This window comes from Panthera onca, chromosome D3, assembly GCF_046562875.1.
Source record: "Panthera onca isolate mPanOnc1 chromosome D3, mPanOnc1 haplotype 2, whole genome shotgun sequence".
Lineage (NCBI taxonomy): Eukaryota > Metazoa > Chordata > Mammalia > Carnivora > Felidae > Panthera > Panthera onca.
In genome coordinates, this window is record NC_138350.1 from 92677013 (window position 1) to 92703178 (window position 26166).

At 52.1% G+C, this 26166-nt stretch overlaps 1 protein-coding gene across 10 annotated transcripts in view; it reads left to right on the top strand.

Annotated features, from left to right (window-relative positions):
• The window catches only part of ATP9B (ATPase phospholipid transporting 9B), a 254753-nt gene that overhangs the window by 148455 nt on the left and 80132 nt on the right, over positions 1-26166 (top strand). For all 10 annotated transcript variants that reach the window (XM_060611871.3, XM_060611868.3, XM_078435112.2 and 7 more), the window contains one exon: positions 20719-20879. In XM_060611871.3, the coding sequence (XP_060467854.1) occupies positions 20719-20879 (161 nt within the window). The remainder of the gene's footprint in view (positions 1-20718; positions 20880-26166) is intronic.

A 26166-nucleotide genomic window follows, 5' to 3' on the forward strand; every position in this document is an offset into this window, starting at 1 on the left:
GGCCCCGGGATCCAGCACCCAGGGCCGCTACCTTGCGGATAGTGGGCGGAGTGTGGCCTCCCCGTCCTCAGCTGCTACTGAGCCCCCTCAGCCCATCCTGGAACTTAGAGGTAGGTACGGGCGCGGAAACAGAATGGCCAAGGCCAGAATGAAATTTAATTTAAATCTGAAATACTAATTGCTAATTGTAGGATGTGACCAGATTATATTCTGCTAGATTGAATATCTAGGAACTTGTTTTAGGAAAATACAGGTATGCTTTGCACATCCCTGCCTACCTCCTGTAAAAATGGTACCTACCACTCTAAACTTCCCGAACGTTGGCATATTCGGAGGTAGAGAATTCTAGGTGCGATTAGATATGGTCCTGTATCTCCTGGTCATGGTAGAGCTATCGTGGGGACAGATACTGTACTCACGGAAACTGAGTAGGCTTGGGCCAAGGACGTGATCTGTGCTCCTCTGAGAGTTTAGGGTATAGGTCAGAGGAATAGAAGCCACAAAAAGGGGCGGAGCTATGAGTTGAATCAGAGAAGAGTTTCGAGCCAGAGGGGATGATCACCAGTATCAAATGCGGCTAACTAGAAAATAGACACGCATCTGACTGTTGGGGCGGCTTTGGGGACCTCTAGAAGGTGAAGGTGGAAGTCAGATGGAGGGAGGTAAGGAGAGGGGGGGAGCGGATGGCCTGACGGGTTTTCTGGGACTGGCTGTTGTTTCTAGGGCAGAAAAAGTGTGGCCACGTTTCCATGGAAGCATGTTTCCAGCCACGCCAGTAGCAGGGAAGAGGTGGACGATTCCAGAGAGACCAGGTCGGCAGAAGCACATCCCAAAGGAAGCGGGAAGGCCTTCAGCAAAGCGGCGGGTGTGCTTGAACCGGATGGGGGGACCTCCTGTTTCACGAGGCAGGAGAGAGGACAGGAGGAAGTCCGTGGGTGCAGATTCATCCAGCGGGGTGTAGAAGCCACTCAGCTCCGTGTTCTGGATGAAGCAGGACATGTGCTTGTCTGTCAGAGTGAGGCCAGCCGGGTGGCTCAGTCCGTTGAGTGTCAGACTTGATGTCCGCTCAGGTCGTGATCTCGTGACCTGTGGGATTGAGCCCCGCGTCGGTCTCTGTGCTGATGCATGCTTTTTCTCAAATAAACGTAACAGAAAAGGAAGTTAAGTCAGGGGAGAGGCCTCTGGCCTTGAGAGAAACCTCGGGGATTTGGAGTGGAGAAGGCTGGAGAGCAAGCCGTACAAAGCATTGGCGAGATGGATCCGTGTTGCTGAGGCCCTAGTAGAGGCTGGAGCCTGCGTTTCTAGAAGGATTGTCTTAAATTGCTGTGTGACTTTCTCCAGCAAGGAGTCCCCAGAAGCAGGGATCCGGATGTTGGGGCTTGCTGACAGGGTTTTATGGCAGGTGACTCAGAGCGAGCTAATGTGTAGGAACAGTCCCCAACGTGGCCAGTGGCTCGGAAACAGCTTGTTCCTGCCTGGAGACTGCTCTTCTTGGGGTGACCGGAAATTTGGGTTTCTCCCAGCTGTGGTTCTGGCATCCCTGGGGCCTCGTCACTGCCCCTCCATCCTGCTGGAAGCGGGGAGCACACTGTGCCCTCCAGCATCAGCCCGGGAAACCCACACTCCTGGCCCTTGAGTGGAAAGGAGCTGAGCCCACAAAACCGGTGACTGTCCCCCGAAATCTGGAGACACAGGCTGAGATGTGCTGAGCTGGAGCCGGAAACTGGGAGGAACAATTAAGTGCTCATTGTGACAGATTCTGGAGGATGGCTGTGCACCTAGGCTGGGGCCTGGGTGCTGCCGTCTTGGGGGCTCACTTTCGTGGGCTTTTACCTGCAGAACACCACCTGCTCTGCAAGGCAAGGAGGGGACAACGGCAAGTGTCTTACTCGTAGACCGTGAAAAGCCTGTCTGGCCTTGTGCCACCCGGGGAGGGCATCTCTCCCACTCAGCCCCCCACTTGTGAAGGTGACAGATCCATTAAAAACCTGAGTTAGTTACGGAATTCTAGAACACTCCTCCTGTCCCACGCTGTACGCCACGCCAGCGGGTGGCTGGTGCAGCCGTAGCGGGTCCCCAGCGAGAAAGCCGCACTCAGGAAGCCCAGGTCGGTGGGAGACGGAGAGGTGGATGCCGGAGGTCCTGCCCGGATTCATAGGAAACCTCATGCTAAAAGCTGTTCACGTCAGTTCCTATTACGTGGTGCGTCATGTCCGGCTTGAAACAAACCTCGTAAGACACGCTGCCAGGTAGGGAAAAAGTCTGACGAAACGAAGCAAGCCGCAGGGCCGGGCCCCTGTGTGGCCCCTGTGTGACCCCGTGTTTGGAGTTAGACTGGGAACGTGAAGGGTCCATGGTCAACACGTTAAGTGCTCTGATAGGAAAAGTAGATGTTGTGTGAGAGTTAACTAACTTTGAATTTAAGTTTTTAAAGAAGTAAATTAAGTCAATAAATAAACTTGACATCTAAGGGAAAAAAAAAGTTACGGGTCCACTGAATGTCCACATGGGAAAACCGCAAACTGTCCCGTCCCCACCCACATCAAACGGAAAACCCAGATTCACAGGTCAAGAGATGCGACCGAGGTAAGCAGCTGTGGACGCTGCCTTCAGGGAGGTGGACACTCAGGACCAAGAGGAGGGGGTGGAAATCAAAATCACTGTAACAGAAACGAAGATCGTCGGTGGTGAGCTTCTCGGTAGGCTGGACACGGCCCAGGGGAGGCTCCGCCCAAAGACACGCGCAGAGAGACCTCCCGAACGAGAAGCAGAAAGAAAAAGGAACGGGAAGGGGGACCCAGAAGCCTGGAGCGGAGCCCCCGAGGAGTGAGGACACTCTGAGCAATGCAACACACCCCTAGCGGGGACACCGGCCGCAGAGAGGACAGACAGGCAGCTGAAGCAGTAACGCTGAGCGTTCCCTAAAACTCGTGGCAGACGCCAGCCGCGGGTCCAGGACGCTCGAGGAACGCCGAGCCCGGTGAATGCCAGGAAAGGCGGGACCCACTCGTGTGACGCTCAGACCGTGGCGGCCCAAAGGCAGGGAGCATCTTGACGGAAGCCGGAGGAAGTCGGAGCACCGGCCTGGAAAGGGGCAGGCCACCCTCCCCCCCCCCCCCCCACCTCCCACACCGCCGGGAACGGGTGTCCCCTCGCTGTCGCGCAGGCCGGAGGAGGGGGCCAGCCCAGGGAGGAAAAGGACAGCTGAAGGACTAGCCAGAGTCTTCCAGAACCTGGGAGGGAGGAGGAACCGGTAGATTGAACACGACCACCCGGTTGGGAAACCGGAGAGAGGGAGACCCCCTTGCCCCCACCGCCTTCCCAGTCACGCTGCCGGACGGCGCGAGCAGGGAGGCGAGCGTGCGCCCACGTGCCGCCGCGTGCATGCCGTGTGGCTCGGGAGTGCGGCGGGTGGCTTGCGGTTTGCGGTCACGCGTGGAAGCGTGGGTCGCCGTGGGGGGACGTCTGTGGGCGCCCCTGTGCTGCCTTAGATGGTCGCGTCCGTTGTATGCCGGCTCCTTCTCTGAGCTTCCAGAGGTGCTCCCCGTTAGCGTCTTCTGAGGCGTTAGATCCAGTTTTGCGCCTCGTCGTCCCCCGAGGCGGTCGCCCGCCACACGCCTCGCTCCTAGCACTCGGTCTTGTGCCGTGGAGCGGCGGAGGCTTCCGCGGTGAAGGTTTCCGTCAGTCCTCGCATCGGGTTCAAGAACAGAGTGGCATTGCGTCTGCGTTACCCCGTTGTAACTCTTACCTTCCGTTGCCACGCGTGCACCAGAGCGTGCGGGTCGGCGAGCCACCTCCCCGTCCGGCACTTGGGCAGGGAAGGGCGCTCCGGGAGCTTCCCTGCCTCGCTCTTTCCTCCCCGCGCAGAGCCACCGTCCTGCCTCGGCGGCACGACTCCTCTCGCTCTCCCGTTCGCACAGCGCGGTTTCGGGAAGCGTGTTGTGTTGAGCCTGGCTCATCGGGCGCAGAGCTCTGCGTGTGTGAGGCCGGCCGCGGCTGCTGCCGTGTGCCGCGTCGGTGCCCGCGTCCCCGGTGTGACCGCGAGCGCGTGGTGCGTCGTCTGCAGTCGAGGGAGGGAACCTTCGGGCCCCGCCAGCGTTTCGCTGTTCCCGGTGGTTCTGCGGCAGACGTCGGCGTGCGTGTGTCGGCGTGCGCCCAGGCGTGCTTCCCCGGGTGGGGGCCTGGCCGCACGATGTGTTCACGGTCGCTTCGCGTGATCCCAGTCTCCGGGTCGAGACACGCTTTTCGTCTGTCCCGGTGCCGGGAGCCCCGGTTCCGCCGTGACCTGGTGCCCGCCCTCATCGCCTGCTTTTCCCGCTCCCGCTGGGAGCGTTGTAGGGATATGTGGGGACGCTTCCTCTGTTCTTTGTCCTCATCTCCCCGAGGACTGATGAGGCTCAGCTCCCTTCCTGAGCTTCCTGGCGGCCCCGGGCATGTTGGTGTGAGAAGCACCCGTGTGTGTCTTTTAGCTGTTTGTCCCCTGGGCCGTTAGTCCTTCCCGTCTCCTGCTGAGCAGGTGGCCGCTGGGGCGTGGGACCCCCCCCACCCTCGAGTTCCTGGAGTCTTGCGGAATAGCGGTTCTCTACCGATCCAGCTGGCCTCTCGTCTTCCTGGTGTGAGGTCTCCCTCTGCCCCAGGTCCCAAAGATATTCCCTTATCTTCTTACCTCTGTCACATCTCTTGACCTGTGAAACTGGGTTTTCTCTTTGGTGTGCGTGGGGACGGGACAATTTGCGGTTTTCCCACGTGGACATTCAGTGGACCCGTAACCTTTTGTGTTTTTCCTTAGATGTCAAGTTTTATTTATTGACATATTTTACTTCTTTAAAAATGTAAATTCAAAGTTAGTTAACATATAATGTAATAATTATTTCAGGAACAGAATTTAGTGATTTCTCACTCACATATTACACCCGGTGCTCGTCCCAACAAGTGCCCTCCTTCGTGCCCGTCACCCCTCTAGCCCATCCCCCACCCACCTGCCTTCATCAACCCTCAGTCTGTTCTCTGCATTTAAGAGTCTTACGGTTTGGGGGCGCCTGGGTGGCGCAGTCGGTTAAGCGTTCGACTTCAGCCAGGTCACGATCTCGCGGTCTGTGAGTTCGAGCCCCGCGTCGGGCTCTGGGCTGATGGCTCGGAGCCTGGAGCCTGTTTCCGATTCTGTGTCTCCCTCTCTCTCTGCCCCTCCCCCGTTCATGCTCTGTCTCTCTCTGTCCCAAAAATAAATAAAAAACGTTGAAAAAAAAAAAAATTAAAAAAAAAAAAAAAAAAAAAGAGTCTTACGGTTTGCATCCCTCTCTGTTTTTGCCTTATTTTGTCTTCCCTTTTCCTGTGTTCATCTGTTGTGTTTCTTAAGGTCCACATATGAGTGACATCATGTGGTATTTGTGGTTCTCTGACTGATTTGTTTTGCTTAGCCTGGCACACTCTAGTTCCATCCATGTTGTTGCATATGGCAAGATTTCATTCTTTCTGATTGCTGAGTAGTACTCCATTGTATACAGACCACATCTTCTTTATTCATTCATGTGTCTGGACATTTGGGCTCTTTCCATACTTTAGCTACGGTCGCTAGCACTGCTGTAAACATTAGGGTGCATATGCCTCTTTGACTCAGTGCTTCCTGTATCCTTTGGATAAATTCCTAGTAGTGCAATTGGTGGATAGTAGGGTGGTTCTATTTTTAGTTTTTTGAGGAACCTCCACGCTCTTCTCCAGAGTGGCTGCACCAGCTTGCATTGCCACCAACAATGCAAAAGAGATTCTCTTTCTCCGAATCCTCGCCAACATGTGTGGTTGCCTGAGTTGTTAATTTAGCCACTCTGACAGGTGTGACGTGATATCGCATCGTGGTTTTGATTTGTATTTCCCTGAGGAGGAGGAGGATGATGATGATGATGATGATGATGATGTTGAGCATTTTTTCGTGTGTTGGTCGGCCACCTGAATGTCTTCTTTGGAGAGTGTCTATTCATGTCTTTTGCCCATTTCTTCACTGGATTATTTGTATTTTTGGGTGTTGAGTTTGATAAATTCTTTATAGATTTTGGATACTAACCCTTCATCTGATATGTCGCTTGCATGTATCTTCTCCCATTCTGTCGGTTGCCTTTTAGTTTTGCTGATGGTTTCCTTCGCTGTGCAGAAGCTTTTTGTCTTGATGAGGTCCCAATAGTTCATTTTTGGCTTTGTTTCCCTTGCCTCCGTGGACGTGTCAGGTAAGAAGTTGCTGCGGCCGAGGTCAGAGAGGTGGTTGCCTATTTTCTCCTCGAGGATTTTGACGGCTCCTGTCTTACATTTAGGTCTTTCGTGCGTTTCGAGTTTATTCTCGTGTCTGGTGTGAGGAAGCAGACCCATAACCGTCTTGACGGCCTGTCCTTTCCCCGGTGCCGCAGGTGTGGGTGCACGTCTGTGTGCGGTGGGTGTGCGTCCGGACCCTCTTCTCCGATGGCTCTGTTCATGTTCATCAGCTTCTGTGCTAATGATCTTCAGTTACTGCAGGGGCTTTGGCTCGGATTGCTTCTAATCTTCAGAGAACTTTGACACATGCTGTGTATCCCACGTTCATTCAGGTGTTATTTAAGTTCCTCGATAATGTCTTAGGATTTTTCTTTGTAGAGTTTTGTACACCTCTTGTTCAATTTACTTGTAAGTATGTATGTAGACTTTGTTGATGCTGTTTCAGTTGTTACCTTCTTAGAATTTCATTTTCTGGGGCGCCTGGGCGGCTCAGTCGGTTGAGCGTCCGACTTCAGCTCAGGTCACGATCTTGCGGTCCGTGAGTTCGAGCCCCGCGTCGGGCTCTGGGCTGACGGCTCGGAGCCTGGAGCCTGCTTCCGATTCTGTGTCTCCCTCTCTCTCTGCCCCTCCCCCGTTCATGCTCTGTCTCTCTCTGTCTCAAAAATAAATAAATGTTAAAAAAAAAAAAAAAGATAAAATAAGAATTTCATTTTCTGTTTACTGCTCTATAAAAGTGTAATTGCAGTGAACTTTTTATTCCCAAATTGGCTTCCCATTAAAAATATTAAATGCATACTTTGCATTTTAACGATACATCCCCAATCAGATGTCGAGCACTGCCATGTCAAAAGTTACCCTGTCTAGGGGCACCTGGGTGGCTCGGTCAAGCCACTGACTTCGGCTCAGGTCATGAACTCACGGCTCATGAGTTGGAGCCCGGCATCGGGTTCTGTGCTGATAGTGCAGAGCCTTCCTCGGATCCTCTGTCCCCCTCTCTCTCTGCCCCTACCCCGCTTGCTCTGTCTCTCTCAAAATAAATAAACTTAAACAAATAAGAACTACCCTGTCTGGCCGCCGATAGCCCTCTTCACCGCTGCCGCTCAGGTCTACTAATCCTGTGGGGCCACGGGGCTGCCGTGGCGCGGGTGTGAGGGAGGCTGACCTTGGGTGCCTGACATGTGGGTGCGGAGACAGCGTGCCTCCCGTTTGGCAGCCCTGCGGGCTGCTGTGCTGGAGCCAGAGTGCAGCGTGCCCTTGACCGGGCCCGTCCCGCCCTTGTTGTTCTGGCTCCGTACCATCCCGACCTTGGGAGGGAGGGGTGGTCGCTTTGGAGGTGCTCGGCCGCATCCGGACTTTTCCCCAGCCGCGTCTACTCACGGAGTTGGGGGGGCCGGGGTCAGCTCCCCGGTTTGTTGTGGGCGCAGCCCGCCCCCGACCCTCCCGGCCAGCCCTGGGCCACCCTTCTGCTCTCACGAGCTATGGACGTGGGTGGGCAGCAGGTTTGATCGACTTGAAATTCGGCTTCCTTCCTCTGCCTCCCATGCTGAGATGGTGATGTATGTGCCCAGTGGCTAAGGGGCCAGCAGCTCCCGTGCCCTCTGGTTGTGAGATGGGGGGCAGCTCAACAGCCAAGTCAGCTATCCTGTAGCCTCGTTTTGGCTTGGATTGGAACATAGGTGGGGGAATAAAAAGTAAAGGTAAAAATCCGATCAGAGGATAGATAAGTACATGCAATTTTGTCACCTGAGGAAGAACAAGAATGAGCAGTTCTCCTGCTCCCGCCGTGGCCTGGGCAGGGCAGGTCCAGGGAGGGCGTCCCCGCCAGGCCGCCTGCTGAGCCTGCCCTGAACCGCCCGTGCAGATGGCTCGGAGGCGAAGGGGGCTTTCAGGCACAGACCCCTTGGGCGCAGATGTGTCGCGCCTTGTAGGAGCTTCAGAAAGCCACGTGGGAAGGTTTGTGGTCACGTGGTGCTAGACTGGCTGACGGACACCCTCCCAGAGAGGTGCCAGCTCTGCCCGAGTGCCCGCCGCCCACAGTCAGGCTCTGGTTCTGCATCTCGAGACGAAAATCGGACGGGGAGTTTCCAAACAGGCCACATTAAATCCCTGCACTTCACACAGATGTGGCGCGTGCACCCACACGTGCGCACGGGCTCTTCTCGAGCCGAGCCCCAGGATAGAGCGTGGGCCCAGCGTGGGCCCCTGAGCTCTGGGAGGACACGCACGCTGAAGCTTGCTTGAGTCTATTGTCGCAGTGACAGGCAGATGGGAGGAAGCGGTGTGCTTCCGCGTATTATAGGTACTGAAAATAGTCGGGTGAGAATTAATTCGTTTAAATTCTAGTCATTATGGTGCCATCTCCTACCATCATGTCATACTTACTTTGAAAGGAAATTGAAGAAAAATGAGCTTACCTGCAGTGTGTCATTGTTTAAAGGAAATCTGATGACCACCGCTTGCTTCAGGCAATTCACAGCAGCTTCTTCTCTCGCTTGCGATGCTTTTCATGTAAGTTATACGATTATCCTTTAGGAGGGATGCGTTTCTAACCTTGCCGTTTTCTTGAGAGCATTGTCTCCTGAGGACAGTTAATTGCCAATTAAGTATAAAGCTCTGAGGGATACGGAAAGACGCGGGGATGTACGTTGCCTTTCCGAGCGTCTGGGGCCCCGAGAGAGTCCGTCAGGCCCGCTTGCTGCACAGGTGAGCAAGGGCACTTGTGTGCACCGTGTCCCCTGCCCCTGGCTCTCCAAGGATGCCCTCCTGCCCAACCCAGAGCCGCCGGGTTCCACACACACCGTCCCTGCTCACGGCCCCGTGTCCCCCAGCTGTGCCGAGGACAGGATGTTGTCAGCCGGACCCACTTAGAGCGCAGGGGGAGGCCCCTCTGGTAGGAAGGCATGGAGCAGGGTAGGTGGCGAAGGTGTGCTTCTGATCACTTGGCTGGATGAAGGACCTGCCTTTGATGACTGTTTCGTAGTCGTTTTGGTTACAACATTCGTTTTATTTAGTCTGTTCTTTTCCCTAAGTACTTGTTGCCGGTTACGCAAGTTTTACCACATCCGAATAAGAAATAGTAAAGAGAACATTTTGATAAGCGGGGTTTGACCAGCCTTCGTTTCGTGAACCCAATGCAAGTGTGTGTCGTTAATGAGAAGTGCAACCGAAGATCTGATTGTGGGGATGAAAACGAGATCCTCTCTAGCGCACGTCTGCAGGTCCAGGAGGCCTGGGCCACCGGCCTGGGTCTGACCTGGGTCTGACCTGGGTCCGGCCAGGTCCCGGCCGCAGCTCCTAGGGCGTCAGCCGTGCGTACTGGCCTGGGATGGGGTTCCGAGGACGGACGACGAAGTCATGCCAAAGCACTTGGTGAAGACTGTTGGCTCGGAAGTTGCTACGGTCGTGAGAAGCCGGAAATTAGGTGAACAGTTTCAACCCAAAATGAAACCGTTTTAGTTACCGGTGTGGCTAATCTTGTTACAGTAAATCAGTTACTTACGCATTTGACTTTTGTCTGCGTGGAGCGTTTCTGCCCGCATCTTCTTTCACAGAGAACGTGGACTGATGGACTCCAGCACGGAGCTAGCTCCTGGTGGGGACGTCCCCACCGGGCGGCACGGTGTCCCTCGTCTCCTCGCTTCCGGCCTGGCTGCGCCGTCATAAGACTTTATTTTCGAGCACACAGGCTTGACAGACCGTCTTCGAGACTCTGAGACTCTTCTCAGATCGCCGGGAGCTGGGACCCCCACCGCCACGGTGCCGGGGAACCTGCAGCGCAGACTCTTGGCACAGTGGCTGTTCCCAGCCGTCACCCGGAGCCGGAACCTGTTGAGTATGGAACATAAGTAAGACAGTTCCCCGATTAGTAGAATTTTACTGCTTTTTCGTTGTCATGTGGCACGTCTGTTTTAGCAGCTAACGTGTGTCATGACGTTTCGAATAAGCGGCTCCGAGCGCTTTCACAGCGTTCTGATATTAGTGTTGTGACCTAGGAGTTGTCTTCTGGTGGCTGAATCGTTCCTTTGTGTCTGAGAGCTTTTCCGTTTGATGGTTGCCTGACACGGGGTTTCCTGTGGAAGCTTCGCTGGCTTCCCGTGACCCTCAGCTGCCATCGGGTACAAGTGCCGCGCGCTTCTGTCGTCTGCTACCGATCGCTGTCCCCTGCACGTCCCAGTGCCCCAGAGCCGAGTGCGTGTGAGCAGGACGCGTGTTGCCTTTTGGAGTGGAGTCCTCCACACACACGCGTGTTCCCCCGGGAGGGCTGCGCGGGCCTGTGCTGTGGGGTTTCTCCGTGGAGCCGGTTTCCAGATCATTGGTATTTCAGTAGCAAGGTACGAATGATGGTGTCCGTCTTGGGAAGGTAAGTAATTCGCTAGATCCGAGTGTTTCGTCTGCGTTAGGGTTTGTTGTCACGGTTCTAGCTCTTAGTAGCTCTTCAGGCGGGTAAGGTTGCTTCCGCGACACTCCACGGAAGACTTCTTTACTCCTCTCTCGTGAGCGGATACAGTGCGGTCAGGGCCCCAGCCTGCAGCACTGTCCTATGTTAGTGATGTTAGTGTCTTTCACTTGTAGTTCAGAGGAGGAGAAGAGTGCCCTGACTCGGGCTGAACTGTCCCCTGCGGCACTGGCACAGCTGATCATCGCGAACCAGAAAGATGTGTATATCAAATAGTTTACAAAATGAAGCCAGCTGTGTTTCCCTACATACTGTGGCTTCCTGACATGCATCATTAAACCTTATTAGCTACTTCCTTTTACAAAGATTCTTGTAGGCTTGAACATTGCATATTAACATTTTCTGCCCCTCCAACTGGAAATTATTTGCTTTATTGTAGAGTGTCAACTTGCTCTAGTTTCTGATGCGTTCTGATTGGTACTTTAGAGTGTAATCATCGCGAGATACCACGCCATGCATTTCTTTATTTGGAAATTAATACAGACCTTTTCACTTTATCTGTCAATCTGGGCAACTTTTCACACAATTCCTAACTCCTGGGATTGCTTACAAGCCATTAAGTATGAAATGGTTCATAAAATGTCTTTGAAGATATGAAGGAACACAAAAATGTTAGATTTAAAATAGTGTTACATCTTGCCAAGATACCACTAATAACTCTTCTCACACGGACAGTTTTGATAATAAAAGAGGTAAAGCGAGGTGGAAAGTCTTTAACCGCCTCAAGTTTGTCATACGCAGTTTTCAGCAAATCTGCTAAATTCCATTTTTCTTGAAAATCCAGAGGCATGTAAGTCATGAGAGCCATGGACTGACTCAGAGCTAGACCGGTGGCCGCTGTCCACCAGTGTGTCCACGCCGTTCTGCGTGGTCACCTGCCACTCACTGTGGGTCAGTAGCTGCTGACATTGACGTTGGGGGGGGGGGGTGGTCACAGAACATGGACAGAACTGGTCCCCGTGTGCGGGGCCGTGTCATTCCGAGATGTTTCGAGCTCTGTTCCCCGGTGTGCTACGGATCTCGCGGGTGCTGCCCTCGGTTGCAGATGGGGGCTGGCCTCGCATCGCCAGGGACTCCGTGAGCGCAGTGGCACAGTGGTCCTGGTTGATTCCAGTAAATACTGTAGTCCCAGATCTTGTCAAGTCAGCTAATGACCCTTGATTTAAAAGCACTATTGAGTGGTTTATGTAATGGCAGTTGCTGGATGTGTGGAGATGGGGGTAGAGACCTTGAATGGTCCGTAAGTGCCGACATATTGACACGATAAACTGAGAACCACGAGGGAGACAGTGACGCGGGACCGGACGCCATTGTGGCCTTCTTGGGACGTGGCGGCTGGCAGCACCGGGGGGCATGGTGGCCTGCAGAGGGCCAGACGGGAAGCTAAACGGGACTCTGCCACTGGGGTTTCCTGCTAGGTGTCGTCCCCTCCATCCCACGACGTGCTGCTGGCAACTAGCAGCTTCGACTGAAGTCCCTAAGGAAGCCAGACCCCTGGAGTCACTGTTCTACGGGACACTGAACTAGCGCCAACGCCCTCCCTCCCGCGCAGAGCGTCGTATGCACATGCGCGCCGAGCGCCAAAGCAAGAGCTTGCACGTAGCGGCTTAAAGTTGATCTCCGAGCAGGTTTCTGACTTTATTATGGAGACTCTTCTGCATCGTGACGACTTACGAAAGAGGACCTAGAATTGGAAATAAAGATTTCGTTACCAATTAATGACCTTATTTACTAATAGAAATGTAACCGTTTCTTTGTTCAAAGTTGTATAAGGAAAATAAGCAGGTGGAAAGGTGGTGCCCCCTAGCCCCCGTTCCATGCAATGTTTTAAACAAAGGAAAGAAAAGGGAGGGGAGGGGAGGGGAAGGACCAACAGGTCTCAGGGTGAAGCCCCCGGCCCGCCTTGCGCCTCCTGTGGATTGCAGGGCCTCGCCGCGCTGGAGGAGGGGTGCTCTGGCCTGTGCCCTCCTCCGCGTCCAGCTTTGCCCTGTTACCTGTGGTCCAGCGATCCCAAGCCACTCACAGGAATAATTCCTGCAACACCTCATTTTCTGGATATCAGAAAGGTACCGCATAGACTTCTTTCAGCTCTTCCCCGAAGGGAAGCCGTCCTTGCGCTCGGGGATTTCAGGACGCGGTAGTGTGAGAAGCGTGGCGGTGTGCTTGACGGTCCCCTCAGCAAGTAGTAAGTAGGGCCGAGACTCGACTAGAGTTCGGTAATGGCTCAGTAATGCAGCATTTTCCAGCCGATACCATTTTGTCAGTGATCTCTGAGTGAATAAGAGTGTATTTCCAGGGCATTTCTGAAATCCACAGACACGGTGTTTAAAATAGAGGACCTGACACACTCAAGGGGCCCCGCACACGCACGCGCTCCCGACTGAGCAGCCGGCCGCCGTCTCTCCTGTGCCCACTGGGGGCCAGGCTGGGGCCTGAGGCAGGGGCTTGCCTCCCTGTCGGCCGCTCTCCCGAATCAGTGGTCTTCCCTTTCCTGCCATGTCTGTTCAACTTTTAAGACTCTAATAAAAGCCTTTCTTGAAAAATTTAAGTACCATTAGAGTTATTATTAGAAAAATCTGGTTCTCATGTTGCTAGGGAACAAAGAACTCCCAAGAGCGTCAGGTCTTTAAAGTGTTGGAAGATGCAGGCCACAGCCCGTGTCCCTGGGCATGCTGGGTGTCCCTTGTACTGGTGACCGCGGGCCCGATCTACTCTGGCCGCGGCCCTCTGGGCTTTGTTGTTTATTAAAAAAAAAAAAAAAATTCTTTTTAACGTTTATTCATTTTTGAGAGAGAGAGACAGAGCACGAGTGGGGAAGGGGCAGAGAGAGGGAGACAGAATCCGAAGCAGGCTTCAGGCTCCGAGCTGTCAGCAGAGAGCCCGATGCAGGGCTTGAAGTCAGGATCTGCGAGATCGCGACCGGAGCTGAAGTCGGAGGCTCAACCGACTGAGCCACCCAGGCGCCCCCGGGCTTTGTTGTTTAAACACGGTCAGAGCATTACCAGACCCTAAACTCACGGCTATTGTGTTTTTAGATAGTAAGCATTTGAGACTAAGTTAATGCTATTTGTAAAATATCTGTTAAATATAAAATGACCCAAATCAACTGCTTCTTTAATTATATTGAAATCCAAATGCCTGAGCTCGAATTTCACTTACACGAATGATATTGAACGTTGAGGTTTCTGGTGTCAGTGGATAACTTAGGTTATTGAAGTAATTATTTTAAATTGGTGAGTGGTCTTGGCAAAACCATGTAAAATTGATAGCTTCCTACTTGGTTAAGACGAAAATGAGGGTGCAGCGTCTTGAGACCATTAATGTCAGCCGTTGGCTGTTGTTTCGTGTGTCAGTTTTGTTTACACACCTGCATATTCAGAAGCCTTAGCGCTCTGGTACTGTGCTAGTCACCTGCAGTATTTTGGATGTCAGGGCTTTAAAAATGATCCCTTATATGACAGTATATTTTTATTCAGGAAATTCCCCTGCAGTCCAGCATGGTGAAGTCTGTAAATTATGTCGTGAATTCTGCGTGGCAAAAATAGATGTTTAAAGTAACTATTTTTATAAAGCAACAACATATTAAATATACTGAATTGGTTGAATTAGAGATTGAGTTTCTGCATTAAAAAAAAAAAAAGGCTTTCAGGATTCAGAAAAAATAAGCATCAAACTTGAGCGCCCTCTGCTGGCTAAACTACAGAGTGCCGTACATTTTGGCGCCCCCCCCCCCTCCCCCCGCCCCCTGCAATGAAATACGAACAGGAAATAAGACAGCAGTGCACACGAATAGTATTCAGTGTAGCGTTGGGATGGCAGTGCTTTGTACATTTTAGTCTTATGTCCCCACTCTTCAAATAAATTCTGTGGACCATTGTAAAATAAAATGAGGAGTATGGTACATTAGAAACTTACGGGGTTTCTTAATATTCAGCCCTGGATTTTAATGTAACTTGTGTACATCGAGTGCAAATTAAATTTCCAAGTAGTTTCCAGACTCTTTTTGCATGTTTACACATACTCATTTTTGTTTGTCTTTGATGTGTCACAGATTGTACGTAAGAGAGTATTTTGAAATAATTTATTACCTTAAAAATTAAACATTTAGCTTGCCACTTATTTTTAAGGCACTGTCTTGATTTAAATTTGATGACTCCTGATAAATTGGTTATACCCGAATCAAGGTTCCAATATGACAGAGGAAGCTGATGATACCGGCCAGGACCAGATTGTCCTGCATGAACATAAAGTAAGCCTGCATTTTGCAGAAACGAGTCTGAGATGTGTGCACGTGTGTGTACATATGTTCGTAGACGGTGTGCTGTGTTGTGGCATTTTTGTCAATTATAAAAAGTACCCTGTCGAGTGGACACGTGCCATATAGGAAATGCTAAAGCCAGTATTGAAATTTCTCAGACGATCTGCAAGGATTTTAGGAATAATTTCAGCTTTAACAACGTGCTCACTGTAGGCCGGCCGACAAGTGCTCTGACACACTGTGGTCGTCCCGAGTTTGTGCATGCCAGGCTTAGGTCGTGCCTCGAATCCCCTGTCTCTCGACGTCTCCCACGTCGACACGGGCACGGCTTCACTGCTTGCTGAGAAGCTGATCCTCACATCAGTACTTTGTTTTGTTTGTGTGAAAAAAAGAACAACCTTATTTTCTTTGTAAACGTTAAACATTCAAGGAAAAACATCCCTGTCATAACTATATAGTAAGCAAGGGAAAAAAAACACCTTAACTGCTGAGTGTAGAAGGGTCAGGCGGAATTTGTTGGTAGGTAAAAATGTAGGATATGAAACACTGTCACGCAATAGACTTTAAAACGTTTGTTGTGTAAATACACACTTCGGTTTTTAAAAATCAAGGGGCTGTATTGCAGCGTTAAGAATCGTCGTACGGATGCTTATTTAGGGAGTTTCCACAGCACGGATTACTGAGCCAGCAGACTAACGCGGCTCGCGGGCACACTGCGTATTTCGCAGATCGCTGAGGCGCGAGCTGCGGTCGTTCAGACACGTCTGCCCAGCGCGGCCGACACCTACCACTCAGGAGTCGGTGTGCAAAGGTGAGTAAATAAGCAGACTGGAGAAAAAGAGCAAAAGGCTAAATAGCACCACTTCTTAAAAACTAACGCTTTTAATGTAAACTCCAAAATGGAAAGCGTTACTGCTGTAAGGTTTGGGAGTTAGATTTAGTGGATGAGTTTCCGTTATTTGAAATGCATATCTCGGTGGTACCGATGAAGGTCCGAAAGTTACCCATCTTTTCCTTGTTTCTTAGGATTCTACTAAAAGTGGGAAGTGGAGGGCTGATTTGCTTCAAAGATATTTAAAAGGAATGTGCTTCGTACAGGGATTTCAGTTGGGTTACGGTGCAGCCCTGCTATCAGTTTAGTAGTCAGACTCCAGACTCTGAGTGAGGAGGAACTTGATGGGCTGATCCGAGAGTAATTTGGCTGTTAAACGGCGAACGGCGCTGCTCGCGTTGTGTTTCCCTGTGGGTAATCTTTCCCGTGCAAAGCCGTACTTCTGCCTGCGTAGAGTCGTCTTGAGTGAATTGACTCTCGGGCTGTTAGATCGGAGGCTTTTCTGCCTTTCAAAATATGACACATGTGCAGCGATAACATCGGACAATTAAAACAATATTTCGCGTTTTGCAAGAGTTTAAATTAGCTTTTTGATATTTCACATCCTCCTGTTTTGCTATTCTGAAACACTTCTCTGTGACGAGTTAAATGTGAGCTTTAGAAGACTGGTAAAGGTGTGTCGAGGTTCACGTCCTGCCGATCTGGGGGTGACACCCTGCGGTCGTGCGCCGTGGCATTGGCGCCTTTCGTTTTGCCTCTTAGCCAAGTCAGAACACGAGACCTCTGTTCCAGTTTGGGGTGTGCACCGACGTCTTAGGGACTGAGGGCCCCACTGCGGGGTTTTACTTTGGGACGGACGGGACGGCACCGTGTCCCAGAGATGAGGCGGGTTCTCGTTCGTCCACGCGCCCATTTAAGAAAACCTGACTGATCTTTTCTTGATTAAGCGGAAGAATACCGTATTTACCCTTTATTGTTGGTATAAACCATTATTTTACTGAGAACCATTAGCTATTTAAAACTTGGTACATAAATTAAAGAGGAGCTAAATGGATTTGTGATCGTTGCCATTAGTAGCATTTTAGATTATACAGGCAATTATTGTGTTCATTATCCTAGAACAGCCCCTTTGCAGAACCATTGTGGTGTCTTAGACATTATGCACAAATTTTCCCTTGGAGATTAAAATTTCCAGTAGCGTATTTAATTTTGTTATCACAGTTGTTTCAAATAAAACAAATATTATGACAAGTAGAAGAAAATTTGCTTTACTAATATAGGAAATTACAATAAATGTTGAAAATCGCTTGCTAGTGTACTTAATTTACCTTTTCTTATACGGTCAAAATTACTTCGAGGGATTAATAACATATTTTATGAGTTGAAAGGTTTTGCAGTTATAGCAAAAGGCATTTGGCTCAGGTGTTTCCAGAAATTTTCTAAAGAGGGAAGAGATTCACATCAAAACTGAAGCCACGGTCTTCTTTGTAAAAGCTGTAAGTTTACAACTTAACTAGTTTTTATACTGAATAGTTTTTCAGAGTCCAGATTGCATTTTAGGTGAGTTGAAGAAACTTTTAAGTCTGTTTTAGAGAAATGAGTATAGAGATACTGGCTAGTAGCTAAAAGTGTACCCATAAGAAGCTAATTGTTGAAATACATCTTTTCTTTGCCCTGTGTTGTGTTAGCACTGACACAGGAAAATTCTGACCGTACTGTTCGTTAGAGCTCGGCTGCAGTGATTTTCCAGGGAGAAAAGTCAGAGCTCAAGGCTTCCTGCCAGAATGCAGGGAGCAGCCCGTTAGGGGACGGTTGTCGTTACCCCGCACACAGGGAGGCTTGCGACGGTGAGGCTGTCCTTTCTGCTGGACGGTGCAGAAGAGCTGCGGGGCCTTGGGGTGGGGCGGGGGGGGGGGTGGTGGGAGGGGGGACGGCCAAGCTGCTGGTGCCCACGGCGGGTCTGCCAGTCGGTGTGCAGGGGCCGCGTCAGCTCCCATCCTATATGTGGCCTTTTTCAAAGGAAACTTTGTGCTCGTTTCTGACTGTTTTTGTCCTCAGCTTTTCCAGTCTTTCACTGCTGTGGTGCAGGGAAAGTGGGAGGTAGTGGTTATGCATTTTGCGAGACAGTGATTCTTTATTTTATTACGAAAAAAAGACCAACTCTGGAAGGCCCGATTAAATCATCCCTTTCACTTTTTAATGGGATTTGGATGAATAGAGTAAAATGTGCACTTTGCGTTCATTGATAGCATCTTTAGGCTGAGGTAATTGAGCCTTCCTTCCCTGACTGAATGAGTAATGACTTCATCTGACCCTCAGCGAGGCCTGACACTTAGGCCTCCTTTGTCACAGCAGAAGGAGCTGCGCTTTGAAACATGCTCTACTTCCTCGGCTTAATTTTTCTTCATTTTAATCCCAAAACCTATTTTTCTCAATAATTCAAGCATAAACTATGGAGTAGTTGGAGTGGCGGAAACGGCGAGATATTTGTCCACGTCATGCTGCTTTTTAAGTGCGGTTGATAAATCAGGAGCCGTGGTCTTGAGCTGCCTGCCCCTCGGGGGAAGCCCGGCCCTTGCAGGGCAGCCCTACCGGAAGTTTCCAGAACCTGGTCAGGGTTCCTCCGCAGCCCCGCCTGGGCCGGGGGGAGGCTGTGTTGCGCGGCTGCAGGCGGAGGCCGGGTGTGGACCCCGTGTCCCGCGCGGCCCCTTGGCCCGAAGGCCACCTCGTGCAGAACGGGAAGGCTGGCCGCAGAAGGGCCCCCGCCTGTGGCCGCAGGAAAACCAGGAAAACCGGAGTGAGTGCTGGGGGCCCAGCTGGGTTTGCTTTGAACTTCCTTAGTTAGGAGGCTGGATGTGCCTGAACAGACCAGACCGCCTTCCAACAGGTCTTGGGCTTTCTTCCCGGGGGGCCTGGACCACAGGTGTCAGCCAGAGGGAGGGGCGGGGACCACAGGGGTCGGCGAGAGGGGCGGGGCTCTCAGAAAGTGAGCCTCTGGGGTGGAGCCTATGGGGCGGGGCCTGTCACAGGCCGCCCAGGGCACAGACCCTGCCGTGTCTTGGTGGGTGTGCGGGTAGAGCCCAAGCTCTAGAACGACGTCAGTCGTTACTTCTGGGTCCGTGTCGTTCCCGTGTTTCTAGGCTGTTCTTAAAGGCGGTGAGTATCTGTACACACACTGGGTTCGAGGGGAAAACTTGTAATTTTGTATGGCTGGTGGCTCGTCTTAGTTTTCCTACTAGACTGGCTGTTTCTTCCAGGTAGAGTCTCATAGTTGACTCATTTTTCATAACCTTACACTGTAGGTAGGAGTAAAATGCAGGAGACATTTACATGTATTTATTCAATGAGTGAATTTTTTTTGTAGCCACGCTTAACTGGATTTCCTGACAACGTTTTGTGTTGTCTTTCTAACTACGTGTTCTAATGTTCTCCTGCAAGTGTGTGGCAAATGTTAATCAAAACCAGATGTGAACTAAATTCATGAGACGGGGGGGGGGGGGGGAAGCTAACCTTTTATTGGCCACAGTTAGGGATTTTCAAAAATAAACTAAGTTACTAATTAGCTCGAACTAAAAACTCTTTAGTTTGAGAATTACAGTACCCCATATATTTTATCAAAGTTACGGCAGTCACTTTCTTTTTGTTTAAATTGCCCTCTCTCAAAACTGGTACAGATTCAGGGGAAACTCCCGTGATGGAGACCCAGTCTGCTGTCGGCATCCCGGGCGTCGGGAGCAGGCAGTGTGCTGAGCACGTGCCAGCTGCGGCCTGACAGTCACCGGGAGTGACAGGGAGCTTCCCCGGGCCCACAGGGAGTCCACCTCGTCTGGTTAGCAGGCGGGGAGCGCCAGCGGAGAGCGGAGGAAAGCAGGGCTCGCCCAGCGCAAAGCGAGGGCCGCACAGTTAGGAAGCAGGGATCAGAGGGAAGGGTTTCCCGGTGCCGGTAACGAGGACGAGAATGTGCATGAGGGCTCGCCCTGGACCCGGAGCTGCGCTCCGTCTCATCTAGCCCCGAGTCTCGTGACGAAGGCGCTTTTGCAACCTCATTTTACAGATGAGAAAACGGCACTCAATTCTCCCGAGGTTATACCGCCAGCGTTCAAACTAGCCTGCTTTTTGATTCCTGAGGAAAAGTAGTTGCTCTGCGGCCCCCCTTCTCCCCCTGTAGCTCGGAAGCCTTTTTGTAAAGCCCGAGACCCCACCCTGTGTCCCCCCACACCCTGTACTGCGCTGTGGTCCTTCAAGCCGGTGACTTCGCAGGGGGGGCTTCGTGCAGGCCGCCGGAGCTCGAAATCCCAGTTGCGCACGTCTGAGTTGAGGAGCGAACGCCGCTTCTCGCCATTGCCACGATCCCGCACGGGACGCAGCCAGAGAGGAGCTCGTTCCCGGGGACGCGACCTCCCCTCATGTTTTGCTCAGTGAGGCCACACTCCACAGAATGACTCCCGATACCTTATTGGGAGAACGTAAAGTGTAGGGTCTGTGTAAATTTAAAAAGGAATCCGTTCAGGCCAACTGCCCTGTTGCTTTTCTGCGTAGTTGAGACAGGCTCCTGGCAGCGAGGGTTGGCAGAGGCCGTCCTTTTCTGGGGCGCTCCGTCGGAATGAGATCCCGCGTCCCGGCTGACCGCAGCCGGCTGTCGGAACGCCTCGATCTCGGGAAGGATTTCAGTGTTTTGTGGTTGGCTACCCTGGAGTCGTGTTTTCTCAGTGGAACCCTTCTGCAAACGCTCTGGGGATCGTGACTCCTTTTCAGAAATTCTGCTTAAATCTCTGAAGAGGCTTTTCAGGAGAAAAGTAAAGTTAATACCTTTTTGTATTTCGTTAGGGTTAAGGTCAGTACGAGAGGAGCCTTAGTCATCACTATTGTGCATTCAAATTTGTAATGTTAGACGCTTCATGGTTATGCCTAAATTTTGTGCTTTTCTTTCAGGTTGGTTTGTTGGACCTTGAACTCAACCAGCTGACCAAAGCGCTGTTTGTGGCTTTAGTCGCCCTGTCGGTTGTTATGGTAACCTTACAAGGATTTGTTGGCCCGTGGTACCGCAGCCTGTTTCGGTTCCTCCTCCTCTTTTCCTACATCATTCCCATAAGGTAGGTTTGAGAACTAAGATAAAACAAACGTCTAGTCTCGCTGAGTATGATTTTATTGAAAGTTATCTTTCTCAGTTTGAAAGAAGTTTGTCCACACAAAGCTGAACAGGAGCCAAGACTCCGATATATCTTGAGAAGAGATTCCGTAGAAGATGCTACTTGGAGGGGCAGAGTTGTTATTCTTTGATTAGTCTAGAAATCTGACACTTTTCCATACATGAATGTGTTGACAATATAATATTGAAGAATTGGGAGATGTTTCTCGGACTGGTTTTGTTTACTGCCAATCGACTTACTTCCAGTGCCCTTGGATTGGATTTGTGTGCCTCACTGACTTTATGTTTCAGAAACCACCTGATGTATCTGTCAAGTGAGACAAAGTATTGAGTAAGACAGTCTTTTAATGCGAACAGTGTTTCAAAACGGTAACCCTTCTAACAGTAAGCTTGGGATATAAATAGTTATTGTGAGGTGTCTATTTAGTTTCAAGACTAATCTTTACCGTATAAATGTGTATTTCCCCAAAGTACATTTTAAAATGTATTTTAAAAATACATAGTACACATGAATGAACATTTTTATGTGAGTGAGCAATTAAAACCCGATAAATCGTGCGTGAAGCCTGAAGCTAGAGTAACCATTTTCTGTAACAGAACAGGGTAAAACAGTATAGAGGGCGCGGGGAGGTAAGCATTTGGAAGAGGAGGGCGCACATGTCTTTATAGACCAGCTTTCTCCAAAAGGTGGTCCAAAGGTGATGTCTCTGTCACTTACGTCCCGAGAGTGGGGCCGTCGCGTGCTCTCGGCTGTTTCTGCCGGGGCCAGAATTCCGGCTGCCGTAGACCCTCACCCCTGGCGCCTCGGCATCGCAGCTGACGGGGCCAGCCCTTCTTCCCGGCCCGCCCGCCCCCCTCCACCACACGCCAGCGCGGGCCGCCTCGGCCGTGCTGTGCGGACGCTCTGCGAACCCTCCGAGGGGTTCCTCGTGTGCCCGCAGGCCGCCTGGGGTTCCGTCCGCCTGCTGCGGTAATGCTTGCGTCTCCACCGGTCGCGGAGCCCCGTCCTGCCCGGTTTCTGATTCTGCGTGCTCACCGTGCTCCATGGGGAGAGGGGGGCCTCGCTTGGCCCCGTGCCTGGCACAGCGCGTGGCGTGTGCTGGGGCCTCGCACGCTTACGGCGCCACCCGGCACAGAGCCCTTCCCGCTCTCGGAGCGGCAGGCGAGCGCAGGGCCCGTCGGCTGTCACGCGGCATCGTCGTCCCCACGTAGACACGTACCGAGTGCCCACAGTGGGCTCTGGTGACAGAGAGGTCACGTGTGTCCCCAGAGCCTCCCGGGGAAGTGGTACTTCTAAGAGGCCTACGGAAGCGACCTGCTCAGGTGCGGTGGTCCTGGCTCGTTCCGGGCTGTCCATCCCGCATACCCAGTGCCCGCCCCAGCCAGCCCCGAGCTGCACCGTGCGCGTCGCCCGGTGTCACATGGGGCCTGGGGGCGGTCGAGGGCCGACGTTCGCGGGACCCGGCAGCGAGCACTCGGCTCAGCGGCCGGGTTGTTGCGGGTGCGCCGCCCCGCCGGTGCCCGCGCCGCGCTCGGCACGCAGGGTGCCCTCCGAGCGAGGCCGCGGGGAGAACGGGTCCGAGGGAAAGCAAGCCGACAGACGCCGTGAGCCTCCGCTGCGAGTGGTTCTCGTCTAGTCCCGTCCGCGCCGCTACTCGTGACGCAGAGCGCTCTGCCCGACGCGGTGACCGGGGCCCTGCTTTGCTCAGGGGAGCGCTGAGTTCCCTCCCCTTTCTCCGCACCCCCGTCGGCGGGGCACCCGTTTCTGTGGGTTTGGTCTGCGGACTTAGCCCGACTGGGGTGCCCCCGGGGTCAAGGACCTTGATGTCGTCTCTGCTTTGCACTGGCATCTCGGCCCTCCACGTGGACTTCCCGCCTCTCATCCGGGGCTTGCACGGAAGGGTTCCTTGTGCGCAGGGCCTGTGAGGGAGCCTGTGAGTCCCCGTGGGAAGCAAGGCGCCGCGTGCCGAGCACATCACACAGCCCACTGGGCACCGGGAGCGCTCCGCGCTGGAGGCTCCGAGCTCGGGGGCCCCACTCCCCGGCGGGAGCCCCCAGCCCTGTGCGAACCCCGTGGCTGGCAGGAGCCCCGCCGTCTGGCGTGAACCCCGCTGCCCGGCAGGAGCCCCCCCGCCGCTCACCCGCTCAGGCTGGGTGCGCCGTGGCCGGCCCGCACGTGTCAGCCGCCCGGCGCGGTCCCCTGCCTTCCTCCGTCGGCTGCCTCGTCCTCCGCTCTCCACTGAGCAAACGCGTCTTTTCTCAGCGGTTCCCGTGTTGTTCATTTCGTGCGTTTTTTTGCTTTCGCTAATAATCGTTCCTCTGTGTTGCTTCTATGGGTTCTAAGATTGAGTGTGACGGACGTCGAGATTGCTTCTGCCGCACAGCACCCGGCCTGCTGGGGACCCTGTGCTCTGTTCCGGGACGCTTCTCTGTGGGAGTGCTGCGATCCAGTCAGCACGGTGCATGTTTTTATCGTAGCAAAATATTTTTTTCTTTCGTCAGTATAATTACACTACAAAGAAACTTGACATTTTGACTTTTACCAAAGTAGCAGGAGAAATGAATTATAGTTATGAAATAGAATATATTGTGAGCAGTTTTAAAGAATTTGTTTATAATACTTTTATGCACTTTTATTTGTACGCCCAGGACACTGATTTAGGGAATTCGTGTTTACATTTGATTCAACCAAGTTTATTTTCCTTTTGCAAAGTTTCCATAAAATAGGGATAATAATATATTTTAGCATTTACTAAGTGTATTTTTCAGTTTAATAAAGGATAGATCAAAAAAATTTTTTTATGTTGAAAAGTGCACAGTTTTCGAAAGTAAAGCGCTTTTTCCTCTGTTGACCTAACACGTTTCTAAAAAGGTTTTATTTATTTATTTATTTTTAATTTATTTTATTTTATTTTAATTTTTATTTATCGAGTGCACACACATGAGTGGAGGAGGGGCAGAGAGAGAGGGGGAGAGAGAGGGAGAGAGGGAGGGAGGGAGGGAGGGAGGGAGGGAATCCCAAGCAGGCTCCATGTTGTCAGCACAGAGCCCAAGGCAGGGCTCCAACTCACGAACCAGGAGATCATGACCTGAGCCAAAATCAAGTTGGACGCTTAACCCACTGAGCCACCGAGACGGCCTGACCTAACACATTTTTGTAACAGAAGTGTAGCTGACACACAATGTTACATTAGTTTCAGGCGCACAGCATAGTGACTAGCCAAGTGTGTGCCTTAGAAAATGCTCCCCGCAAGAAGGCCGTTGCCGTTCGGAGTCCTTACGGCATCATCAGCTACGTTCCCTGTGCCGTGTTTGTTTGATAACTGGAGGTTTGTTCCTGCCAATGCCCTTCACCTCTCACCCTTCCGCACCCCCTTCCCTGCGGCCACCACCCGTTCTCTGTCTCTATGAGTGTTTCTGGTTTGTTTTCTTCAGATGCTTTTTACACATTTCACAAAGTTAGGCTGTCTCACAGAGATTGTTCTTTACGGGACAAAATAGTTTTGAATCACCTGATAGCACTTACTTAGTCTTTCAAGGACAGTGTTGCGGGATTTAACTCCCGGAACTGAAATGGATGTATGTTCCCTGATTGTGCAGCTCGGAACTTGCTCCAACTGTTCCGTCAGGCATGTGCAGGAGCTGGTTTGTTCAGCCAGTCTTCGGTCCGCACGCTTCAGAGTGCCGTGTCCCCTTCTAGCTGGTGGTCCGGAAGACTGTGCAATCGGGGCTGAGTCGCGGGAGGCACGCGTGGGCAGCAGAGGTAAAGCCGCACCTGACAGAGTGAGAATGTTCCCGCGGCGGAACACGTAGGAACCATCTGTCCGAAGTCCTGCGCTTGGCGGGGTGTGCCTGGCTTGGGAGGCAGACTTTTCCTCTCACTTACCGTGGCCCGTGGATGCCCCCGCTCCCGTTCTGCCCGCGGCTGCCTGGGAGAGCGAGCGCCCAGTGCCCTGCTCAGACCCCTGCTCGCTGCACATGGTAAGAACGCGGTTTCAAAACATCAGCTGGCACAGGTACAAAGTTTGCTTCAGAACTTAGAAATTAACTTGCTTAACATCTCAGTGGGGCCTCCTTTTCCATTTAGCATGCTTGGGGGATGCCTGGGAAAAAGAGTGTTTCCAACCTAGGAAAGCACTCGATGGTTGGGGAAATTTGCAGCGTGTCCAGATTGCAAAAGAGGCTAATGCGAGAAAATTCAAGGTTTGGAAAGCAGATACAGGAAAGAAGGCCCAGGATGTGGCTGTACAGCTTTTTGCCGAAGAGGTTACGTATGTGACTCATGGACCCACTCAGCCATCTCAGCAAGAGCCTGGAGTGGACGGGGTGATCCAGGAAAGGTCTGTGCGGGAGCCTCTTGTCTAGTGGCGTGGTCCCCCCGTGACACACACAGGAGACCCACAAAGGTTTTGAGAATCTTTTATCAGCAGAAATGCCATCAGCTTGCACTGGAAGGAACAGACATGGAATAAAATGAGAGCAGCCTGTTGACTCCCGAAATCCTACGGGCGGGAGATGGGCTGGTGGAGACCCCGGCCACAAGCATGTGCTGCCCTTCAGGAAAAAGGAAGGGTCACGAGGCCACGGGCCTGGGCCGTATGGAGTCCTGGCACCGCGGGCCAGAGGGTAGGACGTCCAGTCTCAGAAGATCATTCCCCGTCCTGGTAACAGGACAGAGTCGGGGCCTGCGTGGTTGTGCCTGTGTTCCGGGCACTCTCGCCAGTTCTGGTTTGCTGATAATCTTTTTCGCTCCGTAGCTGGAAGTTTTACTCACCTGGCAGTGAAATCATCGGGGGAAGAAAACCTGTAAGTTTTACGTAGCCAAATTGAGAAATCTTTTTTGTTGTTGGTTATTACCCTGGGCAGGTTGTTCAGGAAGCGCTTCTGTACATTGGACGATGGCGCTGTCCTCCAGGGCTAACTTCTGAAAGGTTAACAGGGTTGGCCGTGACCACAGGAAGCGGCAGGTTCTCTGAGTGCCAAATAGGGTTTTCACGTAGAATTGTTTTCCATCCCAGTGGGCTCAGTGCCCCTTGTGGAAGAGACTGTCCCCCAGTGAGCCAGGGCACCTCTGTCCTACACCGGGTGCTCAGACAGGCCTGGCCGGTTTGGGGTCTTCTGTTCTGTTCCCTTGGTGGGCATGTCTATTCCTGACCACATAACAACTATCTAAATACTGGCTTTGTAATAAGCCAGTATTTCAGAGACCAGGGCCTTCCTTGTGTTCTTTC